At 41.6% G+C, this 15,576-nt stretch overlaps 1 protein-coding gene across 1 annotated transcript in view; it reads left to right on the forward strand.

Moving 5' to 3' along the window:
- The window catches only part of Dock4 (dedicator of cytokinesis 4), a 387,862-nt gene that overhangs the window by 272,639 nt on the left and 99,647 nt on the right, over positions 1-15,576 (forward strand). The window contains exons 18-23 of the mRNA XM_032907671.1: positions 2,983-3,080; positions 3,175-3,258; positions 3,419-3,519; positions 5,047-5,128; positions 6,481-6,651; positions 10,375-10,567. Of these exons, the coding sequence (XP_032763562.1) occupies positions 2,983-3,080; positions 3,175-3,258; positions 3,419-3,519; positions 5,047-5,128; positions 6,481-6,651; positions 10,375-10,567 (729 nt within the window). The remainder of the gene's footprint in view (positions 1-2,982; positions 3,081-3,174; positions 3,259-3,418; positions 3,520-5,046; positions 5,129-6,480; positions 6,652-10,374; positions 10,568-15,576) is intronic.

The raw sequence follows: 15,576 nt of genomic DNA on the forward strand, positions 1-15,576 counted from the left end.
CGGAGATGTGAAGTCTTTTTCATGTTAGTGGTGCTAACACCCTTCTCGCCTGGAGGTTGTAGAGGAGAGTCTTCCCTTATCTTTCCTAGTTTCCAGAGGCCATCTGCATCACTTGGATCATGACCTCCACCTTCTTCTTTAGGAGCCAGCAGTGCAACATCTTCAGTTTCTCTAACTCTGACCCTCTACAATTCCCTAAGGTTTCCTTCTGATCACATTTTCTTGGAAAAGCCACTTTTATACCCTTATTATCAGAAATTTAAGCATATTATAAATTTTCTTTGTCAATTTAAGGTAAACCAACCATTTCTAGGAATTAAGGGACACACATATCTGAGGGTTGTTATCCTGCCTGCCACCTAGGTAATCTCAATGACAAAATTGCCTGTATTTTTTTTTTTACAGTTCTAAGGCTTATGTTCTTATAATTGTAAACACAAGATAGAAGAATCCAAGTCCTAAAGACTCAAAGCTGCTTCCCTATAAAACCAAGAGAAAAATATTAAATGCCCGATTATATGAAAATAGAATCAGTACTTTGTGGGGCTCCTGACTCACTGAGGATACTGATCCCTGCCTCATAACTATGTTGACTTTGATTAACCTTGTCAATGTACGTCAACTCAGAATGAGCCAAGAAAAAAAGCCAATGTGTTTCAAGAGATAGCAAGGTTCAAGTGGGGAGTCAATCTGTCTTTCTGAAATGTGCATACAGGTGTACATCTCCATCTAAAAGCAAATTAGAATTAAATAATAGTTCCAAATCAAAATTAAATTGACCATTGGACAGTCTGCAAATGATCTGGTTTCAAGGAATAGTTTCTTAGAGCAAATCTGCACTCAGGGTTCCTGCTGTGTGTACCTCTTCTTGCTGTAGAGAATCCAACATTCTTCATGGCTAGTTCTCCAAATCCAGCCAGATCACTCTGTAGGTATTTCCAATGGTTCAGTCAAGTAGACTCTTTAAATTTCTTTATAGAATGGGAGGCTGTGTCTGGTGGTACATGCCCCTAATGCTAGCACTTGGGAGGCTAGAGCAGGAAGACCAAGACTTCATGGTTATCCCTCCTAAATAATGAGCAGCTAGCCTAGACTATGTGAGACCCTGTCTCAAATACAACACACACACACACACACACACACACACACACAAATTAGTAAGGAGTAAATTAATCCTTGTTTATCCTTGGTAGGTCAGATGCAAAGAGTATACTTCATAAATGCTATTTAATAAGATGTAGAAAATTAATTTCAGTGGTCGAACATTGCTCCTGATTTCCATACAACATATCTTCAGATGACTGGAGCAGACTGAGGAGATGACAATTTTGCCTTGACTCTTAATGTAGTATGTACATGATTACAGCTGCTAAAGTTAGAGCCTGGGCCCTGATAGCCCTAACAAATTAGGCTCGACCACCTGCTCTTCATAGTCCAGACAAATTAATAGCGACGAGGAAACTTAACTAATGCAGCTGCATTGAGACTGGGAACAGATAAAAGTTCTAGTGAGCTCCCAAGTCTGTCTTCAGGGTCCTGTCTAGAGGTTTGGGTTTAGGTAGTGAACATAGGGTATACTTAATGAGTAATTAAGTCAACGTGTGGTCCTTTCCATCATCCTTGCCTCCGCTTCAGTCTGTCTTGCAAGGTGATGTGAAGCTGTCAGAACCATGTGGAATCTCTTCCTGAGAGACAAGATTCTCCTCTGGGTGGCACCAGCCTGCAAGACTTTGCTTTCTCCCAGGATACACTTCCAGGGAAATTCCTATTTCTTTCGGGCCCTTATTCCAATAGTCTGATACCTAAAGAGAGGGCACAGCTCTTTCTTTAGAAGATATTGATTTCTACAATGAAGATCACATAGACAGACATAGCCAGTCCGCTCTTTAAGTTACTGAAGTATGAACAGGCCCGAATGAGATTGATCAGCCGGCTTCCAGGAAAGGTGGGAATGCCTGTACCCGCTTCCCCACTGCGACCTCAGGAATGCTCTGTCCTCTCCACACTCTTCACACTGCTCAGTGCTCTGACCTCCTTTGGTTGCCTCTACTTTAAAGCTGACAGGTTCCTCTGCCCCATGCCTTCCCCATCTCGGCAGTTCTTACTGTCTTTATTGACCTCCAGATGCTATCATCCCCTGATCCTTTGGAGACTAAGAAAGCTTTGGTTATGATATCCCCTCCCTGAGGCTATATAAATTCTGCCTAAGAAAGATGGGGGCTAAGTTTGTTTCTTCTAGTTCTCGAAAGGCCTGTTGAAATCTGAATCCACCCGTCAGTTTCCGGAAGAAACTGGAAGAGGCAGGGCTATGTGCATGTTCATCAGTTGTGCTGGGAAGCCAGAAACAGGCACTCTTCCCTCCAAAGATTCACTAGATGGTCTGTTGGTACATTGGGTGGAAAGTGCATTGACAATGTGTGTTCCTACGATTTGTGTTACCTTAAACAATCAAGAACGCCTTTGTTGCCAGGTAGAGTCTGTTGATAGACTGTTTGTGTTCAAGTGTCTAAGCATGAATCAAGCACGTTCCTACCTCTCCAGAAACTCCAGTCTTACTAGAAGGTGGCAGAAAAGGTTACAGCAGATATCTGTTGGCTCCTTATACTGTTCTTAATACTGGGGATACAACTGGGTCATGTTCATCTCTACTGTCTTTGGATTTTACAGTCAACTTTGGGCATAGAAAGCTTTAGGCAAAAGACAAGTGCTTCTGTGAGGTAGGAGCATGTGGAAGGGATGGAGAGCCTTCCTGGACAACACCATCTAGTTGGAGAACTAAGCAATGAGCAGGAACTCTGGGGGAGTAGAGGAGATAATTAAACTACTTTTAAGTAAGTGCCATCCTAAAGCTGAGAGGCTAGGCCTGGTAAGGGGATGGGGTAAGCACTCATGTAGGAAATCAGCTTTTACCAGTAGAGCACCGTTCATGAGAGGGGCTGTTCTCTATGAAAAGCAATTAATCTTCCTTTTCTGTTTGAAAAGGTGATATGCTTGATCTTTTGAAATGGAGAACCCACCCAGACAAGATCACAGGCTGTCTCTCTAAGTTAAAAGAAATCGATGGCTCAGAGATAGTAAAGGTATACACAGTTTCGTTACCGCTTGGAAACTCTCGACTGTGGGAGGAGGGCATTCTGGGTCTCACTCACTTGCCTTTACTTCTTTAACCCATAGTTTCTCCAAGACACACTGGATACCTTGTTCGGAATATTAGATGAAAATTCCCAAAAATATGGGTCTAAAGTGTTTGATTCTTTGGTAAGTTTACATTTTCTTAATAATATTACAGATAAGTGTGCCTCTCCTGATCCTGACTGGTTTCAGAAATGGTCACTTGAGGAAAGAGTTTATTTACTTATTTTGAACAGAGAAAGAAAAAATTGGCACTGGTGTCTATAACACTCAATTTTCTCCTTAGGTCCACATAATAAATTTGCTACAAGATAGCAAGTTCCATCATTTTAAGCCTGTCATGGACACTTACATTGAGAGTCACTTTGCTGGGGCACTTGCGTACAGGTAAGGCCCTTTATCTTGTAATTACCTTAGGAATCACACTTGTGCTATAACTTAAGCAGCTGCATAGGAAGACACTGTTGTAAGGGAACACAGGCAGATGTGAAGCTCAGTCACCAAACCCTGCCTCTCCTCTGCACACACCCCTGCTCAGTGGTGATATCTTATTTTGATTAAAAGGAAAGAGGTGGAAGGAGCTTCCTGAAGTCTGATCCTGGAGCCTGGTACCTTTCTTCTCACCCCCCTTTCTCCTGGTGTGCTCTGGTCTAAGATGTCAGGTCCTTGTCGTTTTTTGCTGTCAGGAGTCCTGTTTTTACTGCATTCCTTATATGACTATGAATAGAAAGCAGCCCTTGCCTTCATCCCTGTCGCAAGTCACTTATTCACTCATTAGTATTGACAGAGGCCCTACTTATCACCAGGTGCCTTGTTCCGTGCTCTGACACACAGATCTAGTGCCTGGCCTCAAGCCACTTACCCATTGATTACCCATTGAAGTCTACTGTTAATAGTAGCTGCCTCTTTTCTAACAGTGCAGGTTATAGAAGTGCAAAGGACAATGAGTAATGTCCTACTTCAGCTCTGCTGGGCTCCAGAAAGCCACACTAATAATCGCCCCAAGGCAGCTGCATGTCAGGCTCTATACATTGTGTTCTTATGGGAAGACTTCGTCCCTAAGCCGTGGAATTGGATTATCTAAATGAAGACCAGCAAGCTGACACTAAACTCTAAACACGATCTTCCTTCCTTCCTTCCTTCCTTCCTTCCTTCCTTCCTTCCTTCCTTCCTTCCTTCCGTTTTCTTCCTTTCTTCCTTTCTTCCTTTCTTTCTCTCTTTCTCTCTTTCTCTCTTTCTGTCTTTCTCCTGGTCTTTTTCTTTCCATCTTTAAAAAAAGAGAAACTACTACTTGAACTAGAAATGAGCCAGCATTTATGTCAGTGAGATTGTAATACTAAAACTTGTGGGTTGTTGTTTAGCTTTTGTTTTGTTTCATAAATCTGTAATAAAAATAAAATAAAATAAAATAAAATAAAATAAAATAAAATAAAAATAAACCAGCAACAAGAAAGCAACTTTCTCCTCTGGAAAAGCTTTTCAAGAGCACTCTTTGATGGTAAGCCTTGGTCTTCTCATGGTGAGAAAGTTGGCCTGATAAATGCAGGAATGTGGCTTGGAATGGAACAGTTTGTCTTCATGCCTCCCCCATCTTTTACCTACAGCTAAATAGCAAATACCTTGCAGTCTTCACAAGATTGGGAAGGAAAGGATGCTGGCGAACAGTTGTCCAAGATTGCTCATGACAGCCCTAATTCTAGGGTCAGCAGGATACCTAGAGACTGAGGGCAATCTCAGTGGGCAGCAGTATGTTTTTATCTTGTTTCAAGGCAAGTAGTGATGCTGGCCTGACAGGAGGGTGTGAGACGTTACAGAGAAAGGCCAGTCTTCCTGATAGGCGTGTCTGTTGAGTTCATTGCCATTTAATTGAGAATTAGCCATTCTGCAATCTGCGCATTGCTTCCTGTGTTTTAGAGATCTCATCAAAGTGCTCAAGTGGTACGTGGACAGGATAACGGAAGCAGAGCGCCAGGAGCATATCCAGGAAGTGTTGAAGGTAATAACACGCCCGTTGAAAACAGATGAGAGTCTCACAAAGCTATTACGTGATGATTGGAGACTAATTGGTTCTTCTGCACAGACAGTAATCGGTGGTGATACATTACTGACATTCCAATTCAAGAATCTTAATCAGTTTATGACTGCTCCAGGGCTGATGAAACTTGAAAGGGACTTTGCCAGGCCTGTCCACAGGAACCTGCTTAGAATTAAATCCTGCAGAGATGATGTCCAGGATGGGCAGGAGAGGTGGGAGCATGAGAAGAGACTGGAATGAACAGTTACTTAAACTTGACAATTTCTGACTATTTCACACCCTATTGAGAACACTTTAGCTTACGTTTTAAGTGATAATAGGGTCACTAACAGGGATCACAATGAAGGAACCTCAGGCTTTATTAGGTTTCATGGTTTAGTAACTCCCATATCTCTGGACCCAATATATTGAGCCACAGTGATAGTAATATGGTCTTCAGAACATGTTGAAGAATAGTTTTCCCAACTCCCAAATCCTTTCCAACCCCTTCCATCTCCCTATCTCTGTCTGAGAGAGGGTCTCATTATGTAACCCAGGATGGACTCCAACTCTCAATGCTCTTGTGTAATCCTCTTAAGTAAAGAATGAAGATTTGGGGGTTGGGGATTAGCTCAGTGGAGCAAGTGCAAGGCCCTGGGTTGGTCCCCAGCTCCGGAAGAAGAAAAAAAAGAGAGAGAGAGAGAGAGAGAGAGAGAGAGAGAGAGAGAGAGAGAAGAAAGAATGAAGATTTGGGGCAAGGGATATAGTTCAGTAGTATGCGTTTGCCTAGCAAGCATGAGGCCCTGGGTTCATCTCCTGTACTGCCACAGAAATAAATATACATATATAAGTTTGTCAAGGGATTTCCTAGCCCTAACAGTCTCCTGATTCATATAAAGACTATCCTATGTGGTACCAGCAGGTAAATAGATAACACATACATGAAGATTATAAAACAGGCACTTTCTTTCATTATCATTTTATTCACTTGGTCTGCTTGGAAGTAAAATGCTAAGTGGCAAATCACTTTTGAAAATATTCATTTCTTCCTCAGCCAAATTAAAACGAAAAGTATTTGAAGATCAAAAATATTCAGTGTTTCCAACTTCAGAATTATAAAGAATTTTTAACATGGTTTGCTTCTTTGGCATCAAAGAAGAATGGCTTTTCCCCTTTAAGTATATATCACTCAAACATCTCAGGCTGCCTCAGTTTTGGGATGAATTATTTAAAAGTCTAACACCGTTCCGTAATATTTTTTTATGCTATGTCATTGTTACATAAATACTCTCCAAGTCCCTTTGAAGCTAACTTTCTAACACTCTTGTTTCAAGGCACAAGAATACATTTTTAAGTATATAGTTCAATCCCGAAGGCTGTTTTCCCTGGCCACTGGAGGGCAGAATGAAGAGGAATTCCGCTGCTGCATCCAGGAGCTCCTCATGTCCGTCCGCTTCTTCCTCTCACAAGAGAGCAAAGGGACTGGAGCGTTATCTCAGTCACAGGTAACGCGTGCCCATCTCTGCTGAATAGAAGAAAGCCCTGACTGCGGTTTGTTTTGGTTTACACGCCAGCTTGATTGAGTAGCCTCGCTGCCTCTTCCCTGGAACTTGACCGTCGTCACGATTAGACTTTGAAGATCCCTGGGCTCTATGTACTGGCCTAATGTAGGCAACTCCATTCCCCAGATCACGTGCTAGACAAAAGGCCGTTTGCGTCAGGCATGTTTGTGTTTCCTAGAACACGTTCGCATGGCTAGACATTGTAACCCTTATCTTGGAGATGGAGATCCTGGTTCTTTCCCCAGCCTCATTGCTTTTTTCAACTTGAGAATCATTCTCTTGGACTCTGCTAAATTCACATTGTCTTATTTTATTGATTTCCATTTCCCGGAACTGATCTAAGGTTATGCTGAGTCAATGCTGCTAGATTCTATTACTGGGAGTCCATTCACATGAGTTTGTCTGTCTATGCATGTGTGCTTGGAATACATACCTGCACCAATATGTTGTTGGCCATTCTATTTTGAGACAGGGTATCATTTAACCTAGTCCTGCCACTACCTCTCACGGCTGGGATGGCAGATATGAACTAGCATGCCTGGCTCTGACTTTCTTTTTCTTTTTCTTTTTTTTAAATTTACTTTTAGCTTTTTTTTTTTTTAAGTTTTTGATCCATCTACATTCAAAATAGCATTGCCTTTTATACCTTCCCAGAGACAATTCTTAGTATGTTTCTCTATCTTTTCTTAATCCTTCTTGTATATTTTTAATTTTGATGGTTTGGTTAAAAGCTGTCAGATACAGAAGCGGCCTCCCACCACCCTCTGGAAATGTAAAATCTTTGAGAACTGGAGCTTTAATATGAAGATTAAAGCAAACTGGGTCTTAAGAGTGTTGATGTCATCTGGAGTCATTGAGGCATGTGACAGGCCTACCATATAGTGTTCCAGCACCAGAGCTCCACAGTCCTCTAGTTACAGCACTGTGCTTTTCCTGACTGTTTACACAGTCTTGTTATTCTCTTCCTTACAGACATGGACTTATCTTCCACCCAGGCCAGCATACGACAGGCTCTTTTAAATGCCAGTTTACACTGTGTAGTTAACCAGGGAGCTTGCCAGAGGCCTCAAGCTTTCACCTTGCCAGAGCTGACTTGCTGCAGTTGAGACGGATAATCCAGTAGGCTCACCACATATTCCTTAGAGGTCTCAGAATTTACTACTTCGTGATTAAGGTTTCACCATGAAACATCTCTATTAACTGTTGTTAATCACAGAGACCACATCTGCCTACTTTGCACATGAAAAATCGCTTTCTGTCCTTAAGAGTAACTATCTATCTATCTATCTATCTATCTATCTATCTATCTATCTATCTATCTATCTATCCACTCCAGATTTTATTACCCTCCCGGTCCACCCTCTGACTGTTCTACATCCCACACTTCCTCCCTACTCCTACCCCTGTTTTACATCACTTCTTAGAAATCCAAGACATTTTTCTTCCTCTTCTAAAACTATAGAAATAGTTCTGTACCTTCACCATATCACCTGTGAGTCCCAGAATTCTCTAAGGTACCTTCAATTGCTCTGATCCTGCAGGGTATAGCAGCCTTGATGCTTCTATTATCATTCTGGCTTTCATTATTCTTGGTTTTCAGAGTACTGTTCCACAGTCAACCTTTAGAAACAACTTTGTTACTTTTTTAAGTATATAAATTTCCTGAATATGCTAATAACACCACTAAAGTCATTCGTCACTCTATACAGTTTATTTATATATGTTTATGTGGTCAGTTTAGTTTTATGCAAAGCCAGAGTTAATGTAAGATTATGAGATATTGGTTTGCTTTAATTAAAAAAAAAAAAAAAAAAGAGCATTGCCTGCCAAAATTTTGGTCATAGGGTTAATGATACATTCCTTCCTTCCAGGTTCTCTGAGGATTGATCCTACACTGCTCTTAAAAAAAGTAGGAGGGCAAAAATTCGGTTAATGCAGCTTGTTGGTTTTCTACTGATGCTAACATACCTTAGCTTGATGACCTTAAATAGCTTTATTTATTGAGTTGCAGTTTTGTAAATCAAGCGTCTACTCAGGCTTAGTTGAGTTCTTTCCTAAGAGTTTCCCAGAATCTAAATCAGAACCTTGATTTCTTACCTGAAGCCTCTGAATAAGAACAGAACCTTTCAGGCTATTGGTAGAAATTGTGGGGTCAAAGGCCTCTCCCTGCAGGCTGTCTGTAGAGGCTGGGGGCTTGGAGGTTGTCTGTCGTCTCGTGGCCACTCTGAATATTTTTTACATATGGTTGCCTCAAATCCAGCAGCCATATGCTATGTTTTGTCTGTGTCTCTCTAAGACTCGTGAAATTAAATGAAAAGAAAAAATAAAACCAACCTGAAAGACTAGTGTTTTGTGTTTAGATTAGACCCACCTTATAGTCTCCATATTTACGAATCAGCTAAGTATCATCTTTCATTTTTTTCTACAAAACCCCTTTGGCAATGTAACATAATATAATGGCAAAGGTACCAGGGACAAAGGTCATGGTCAGTCAGTCATCTTAGAATTGCATCTACCATACCCAGAGCCAAGGATCACACTGGCCTAAGTTTCTAAACCGTGTTAAAAGCAGAAACTTAGGTTGCTGGCTTGACTTTGTAGGAGTCTTTCCCATGTGAGTTACAACCCAGCACAGAACCTGATTCCTGGAAGCAAAGGGACCTTCTTAGTACTCTACCAAGTGGGCTGAGGGATTGCTACCCAATGGGTCTGCTCATCAGTGGGGCAAGGGCTTCCCAGTGGGTCTGTCATCAGTGGGGCAAGGCATTGCTACCCAGTGGGTCAGCTCATCTTAGGCCTGGTAGGAAGATTCCTTTCTTCCTCTTAGCCGAAGCCCAACTGTCAGTAATGCTTTCCTGGGTAGCCCTCCCAGGCGGGCAGGATACAGAACCAGCTCAGCTGTGTTGCCATTTCCCATTTCATGTACTGACTCCTGCCCCAGAATTTCCTGGAAAAGAAGTTGAAGGGCAAAAAGGGTAAAGGCCAAGACCTTGCTGCAAGTTCCATGTAATTATTTTTCTCTATTCGTCTCAGGGCATGGGAAGGTCAAAACCAAATTGTACCTTTATTTTTATTTTCAATAATAACTCTTAGCTTGTCCCAGGGCACCTGGCTTTCTGCCCTCCTCATAAAGTATTTCTTGCTTTATGCATTTTAGTGGTCATATTCTAAAGGTACCTTACATTTCAGGGACACCAAGATACTTTTTTCAAGAAAAGAAGTATAATAAAGAACCCAGGAATGTGTTAAGGAATACCTGAGGAAGATAATTTAACTTTTTGTGTGCAGAAAGATAGATTTGTTGATTTTTTTGCTTTTATTTATTTTATTCCATTTATGTGATTCAGTTCTTTGTCGAGTACACCAAAGTTTACATAAATATAGTCTTTAGGCGGGAATACCACGTTACTCATTTTAAGAATAGTCAAGCAAATGCATGGTTACTTTTTTTGAAGGACAATCATGAAGCTTTCATTTAGAAAGAGAAAGAAATCACAATAAACTATATTTGAAAATATTCAGGGCTGTGGTTGTAGCCCTGTAGAAAGGCTGTTTGTCCAGCCTGCCCAAAGAGTCCGCCCTCAGGACGCATAAAAACTTGGTGACATTTTACATCTTGTTTTCCATGGGCTCAGTAATTCATTTGTATTTCTTCTTTCTTTTAAGGCTGTGTTCCTGAGCTCCTTCCCAGCTGTGTATTCAGAACTATTGAAGCTCTTTGATGTCCGGGAAGTGGCCAACTTGGTACAGGACACCCTGGGCAGCCTGCCGACCATCATGCATGTGGACGATTCCCTGCAGGCGATCAAGCTTCAGTGCATTGGCAAAACGGTGGAGAGCCAGCTCTACACCAACCCAGGTACAGTGGTGACGCTCTAGGGGAAAATGCTGTGTCTAGAAAGCCCTTCTTCATGGCTTGTGGCCAATAGTCAAAGAAGCACATAAAAATCAAACATACTTTCCCAAATGATTATAATTTCTATGGGAAATGTAGCTATCAGTTAGATATAAAAGTGTGGCTACCAAAATATGATTTCTAGACTGAATAGGCCAACCATAGTGGCTCACATTTGTACAGAGTCCTAGCTACATAGGAGGCTGACACTGGTGGATCCATTAAATCCAGAAGTTTAGGACCAGCCTCAGTAAAATGCACATACTGAGACCCAATGGTAAAAGATGGAAGGGAACCTGGGAGGGCACTGAACAAATTATTGATTGAATCACAATTGTTAATGGTGTGGGCATGGGTCTCCTGCCCACATTGCTGTAGACCTTCTCATTATAGGATCAAGAGGAAAGCAACCTTTTCCTTCTGATACACACACACACACACACACACACACACACACACACACACACACGTATGTGTATGTACGTATGTGTATATATGTGATATGATCCTTGTTTGTCTGGTTTTTTTAAATGGTTCCCATCAGTTTGTAACTTAGTCACTGGTCTATATGTAAAAAGATACCACAATGAGGGCACCTTAATTTTTTTAAGAGGTGCATGTAATTGGGACTTGCTTATAGTTTCCGAGGGTCTCAGAGTCTGTGGTTATCACAGCGGGAAGCATCGGGGGCAGCAAGAAGGCATAACTGTGACTGAAAGTGTATATTTTAGATTCAATGAGTGGAGAGAGACTGGGCCTGGTGTGGCCTTTTGAAACTCCAAAGGTCATCCTCAATGACACACGTCTTTCAACAAGGCCATGTCTCCTAATCCTTCCTAAACATCCACCAACCAGGAATTAAACATTCACATATGTGAGCTTGTAGAGGTTATTCTCATCCAAACCACCACAGTTTGCCTTCTGAAACTGTATGGAAGTTCTTTGTATTCTGTTTATGTTATGCCAAAATCAAGCAATGAGCTACCAAATGTTTATTTTATTTCCCTGAAGAAAATAATGAAATACTCACCTCATTCTAAAATTTACTTGAAGAATTTTCCATCTGATTCACCAACTAAAAAGTTTTTAAGATAGATTCTATCAGAAGTTTTTTTTCCATTTGAATGTTATTTGTGAGTATATAGTAACTAACATACTGGAAAAAAGTACATGATTTTATCATAAATATCTTACGCATACAGATAAAAATAGAGCATGTGAGTAAATCAAAGTATTTACTTTAAGTTTCTTATTAAGGAATTCATCACTTTCTTATTTTCTTAGCTGGGCATGGTGACACAGGCCTTCAGTCCCAGCCCCTGAGTGGCAGAGGCAGGCAAGTCTCTGAACTCAAAGTCAGCCTAGTCTACAGAGTGAGTTCCAGGACAGCCAGGTCGTTTTTTCCTTTTGCTGAAATCAATGTCAAAGAAAGTTCAATCTCTTGATTTCTTCTGATTAAAAAAATCAGATCACTCTAAAGCAGTGGTGGTGGGGTCACCTCGGACTATCAGAAAACAGATATGTATATTATGATTAATAATCATAGCAAAGTTACAGTTGGGAAGCAGCAATGAGTATAATTTTATGGTTGGGGTCACGTTGGTGAGGAACTGTCTGAAGGGGTCATGGCATTAAGAAGGTTGAGAATCACTGACCTAGAAGAAAGTTATTTTTTTCAGGTAGCTTCAAACCTGTTATGTTTCAGTGGTCAGGGACTTATCTAGGGTTGAGGACAGAGGTGTAGAAAGGATGGGGCGAACCAAGTCCCTAGTTTAACTCAGGCACCAACTCTGATTTCCCCTAGCTAAGGAAGGTTGGCTCCTGTCTCACAGGAATTGTGATTTCTGCCATATTTCCCCCACACTAAGTAGATGATTCTTCATTGTTAAAGTCCTACTCTAAAAGGTCAGCTAAGGTCACCAAAATAAGTTTTCAATGCTAAAGAAATTATTTGAGAGGATTTTATTCATTCCACAGACCCTTTGCATTCCTGACCCTCAGGGAGCAAAATAGTTTGAAAAGCAAGATCAGAGAACTTTTCAAGAAATCGACACAGTGCAGAAGTTAATCAGGTCTCTGCATGAGCTGGTGAGAACCTCTGCAAAGCTCACTCTGGAGATCTTCTGCAGGGTCTGTGCCAGGGCCCTGAAGGACAGAAGCTCAGAGTCAGGATTAGGAAGCTGACAGTGCCGTATGGCATGGGGTAGGTGGAAGTGGTAGGAACCCCATGTGCTCTTTCTACGGGGGCCACTCCCGTTGGAGGATGATTGTGGAGACGCAGAAGCCACCCTCAGTCAACATAGTTAAAACTGCTTCTCGAACATCACAAGTGCTGCTTAGCCTCACAGTCACTGACTCATCACTGACGAAAACAAAGCCTGTCATATGTGTGATAGGGTGCAGCATATCCGGAAGAAGCCTGTCTTCATAGAGAAAAACAGGACGTGTCCCTGGGAGTCTTCCAAGATAGAAAACAAGGCCTTGTTACATCCCATGGTACTCCCCAGTAGTGTTAGGGAAACCTAGAGAGAGTTGCAAGTGATCATGGCATTCAAACCCACTCACTGTGAACTCAAGTGACAAGCAGGTAGGTCCACAGTGTCCTCATGAATGGAGAGATAGTGGAAGGAAAACCAAATGTGGAATGTGAATGCCTGAGCTGACAAGTGAAGTAAAATAATTAGACCGTGATTAGAAGAGGAACAGTATAAAACTGTAACTACAAATGGTCCCAGGGTCAGCCTGCTCAACGTAGCAAGTAAAGGACATTTGCCTTGTCAAACAAAACAAAATGTAAATCTTGAACAGAGAAAAGAAAGGAACTGAATTTGTTCCAACCCTTCAAAGAAAACTATATCCAAATGACAAGGGATATGATAACATTTTAATTTTATTATAAACATAAGCCTAAGCCTGAGATAATTGAAACAAGATGAAATGAGGTTGGCGTTTTGAAGATAGTGGTAATACAGTAGTTTATCATTGCTCCTGTAATGGGAACCACTCCTCGGTTGCTTTAAATAAATGATGCAAACTCTTATCTGTGGAGCAGAACTTCATGGTGACTTCACTGCACAAAATTCAGGGCGCTTCCAGACCTGTTCTCCTGTCTTAAAGGCCTACAGAACTGGCCACCTTCTTAATATTTTATAGCTTTAGAGGCCATTAGCTCATGGTTTCCTCCCTTCCTTTTCAAAGGCAGGAGTACAGCATCCTTAATCCCCACCCCTTTCTCCACCCCTCCAACAACACATTTGAATCCTTCTATCTCTTTCATTCATAAAGACCCTTATGTTTACAATGGGGCCAGATAAATCTCCCTCATTGCATCTGCAGAGGTCCTTTGCTGTAATATAATTCCCAGGGTCCAGGAAGTTGGGATCTGGGAAACAACTCAGGAAACAATGAATTCTCCTTCCCACACATGGGCAGGAGAAACAGATTCAAAAGCACGTAAGAAGGTGAAAAAAACAGATATCCTGGAATCCTGTTTCAAACAAATGAAGCCCAGAAGGGCCGGAGTGTATGACTTGACCAGGAAGAGGCCACAGGCTATTCTTTCTAGACAGGTATAACCCAAAGATGGCGGTCGGATGAGCGGGGATGGGCCTGTTCAAAGCTACAATGTTCAGATAAAGCCAAAGGACTAATTCTTGAGTTTTTCTTAATGACAACCCCACATCTCCCAGCACAGAGTAGGCAGTTGCTCTTTGCAATCTATTATGGATCTTAATTCTTATGAGCAGAAACTTGGTCCATGGAAGAAAATGACAAAGCTAAACGGTTTTCCGGGGGGCTAGTATTATTAGAAAGAAGGAGGTCCACAATTAGCCCACATGTTAAAAAAATAAAATTTTAATTTTGGAGAATTTGACCTTAGTTGTATAAGCCCATCAAGAGACCTAGACCGTTCTATAAGTGAATGTTGTACTAGAATCCTATTGGAAATATTCTCCAGAGAAACAGGGGAGAGGAGGCTTGCATTTTAGAGCAAGCAGTTTGGGCAAAGTCTAGAGAAGCCTGGGAGGAAGTGTGGAGGCTGGGAATCAGGAGTGGTGATTTAAAGAATGCTAAGGACGTAGTAAATCAGCTTCTGCAGGGGTTGTGAGCATTGGTCAGGGCTTTGTCCCTGGCGCTGAATACTGGCTGATTTGTGTAGCAGGAATCTGTAACCATCACTTACCTGTTTTCTTGCTGAGAACGGGTTATGTTTGTATTTGCTTGTGATTGAACCACATGTAAGACAAAATGCAGATGAGAGAAGCTAAGTGTGAAGACCTGAATGCCTATTCTGAGATGAGACACTCCCCTATCTTAGGCCTTCTGAGTCCAGCAGTCTGGGGCAGAAAGAAAAAAATGAGCTGCCTCTAGCTGCCTGTCCAGTAGTCTAGCTACATTTGTTTAGACCCCAGAAAGATTAGACACTGAGAAACAACTGCCGTGCTCCCTGTGTTGGCGATGTTCTCCACTCTAAGTGAGATGCTGTCAGGTCTCAGCTCAGGACTTCCAAGCTGGCAGGACTACCTACTTTCACCTACAAACAGAGGACCAAAGAGTGGATGGTGGGAATTCTGTACAAAGTGATCAGAAGGGATTTCTTTTTAGTTACTCTCCAGTCCCTACCTGTAATTCTATAGGGTGATACAGAACTATAGTAGAAAATAGGAAAGGGGCAGGGACAATCACTCAGCAGTTACAGTGCTTAGTGATTTTCTAGGGAAGTCCTAGTTCCTAGAGTTCAGCTCCCAGCACTGAAGCCAGAAGGCTCACCTCCCAGTAACAACAGTTCCAGGGGGCCTGATGCCCTGTTCTAGCCTCTAAGGATACCAGCATACTCATGGCAGACTCTCACGCAAGCATACAGGCATGTGTAAATAAAAAGTAAATCTTTTTTAAAAAGAAAAATTTTTAAATGAGAGGAAGAATGTAATGCTATTTTAAAAGCATGTTTGAGGAATTAATAGCATAAAATT

Source organism: Rattus rattus, chromosome 7, assembly GCF_011064425.1.
Source record: "Rattus rattus isolate New Zealand chromosome 7, Rrattus_CSIRO_v1, whole genome shotgun sequence".
Classification (NCBI taxonomy): domain Eukaryota; kingdom Metazoa; phylum Chordata; class Mammalia; order Rodentia; family Muridae; genus Rattus; species Rattus rattus.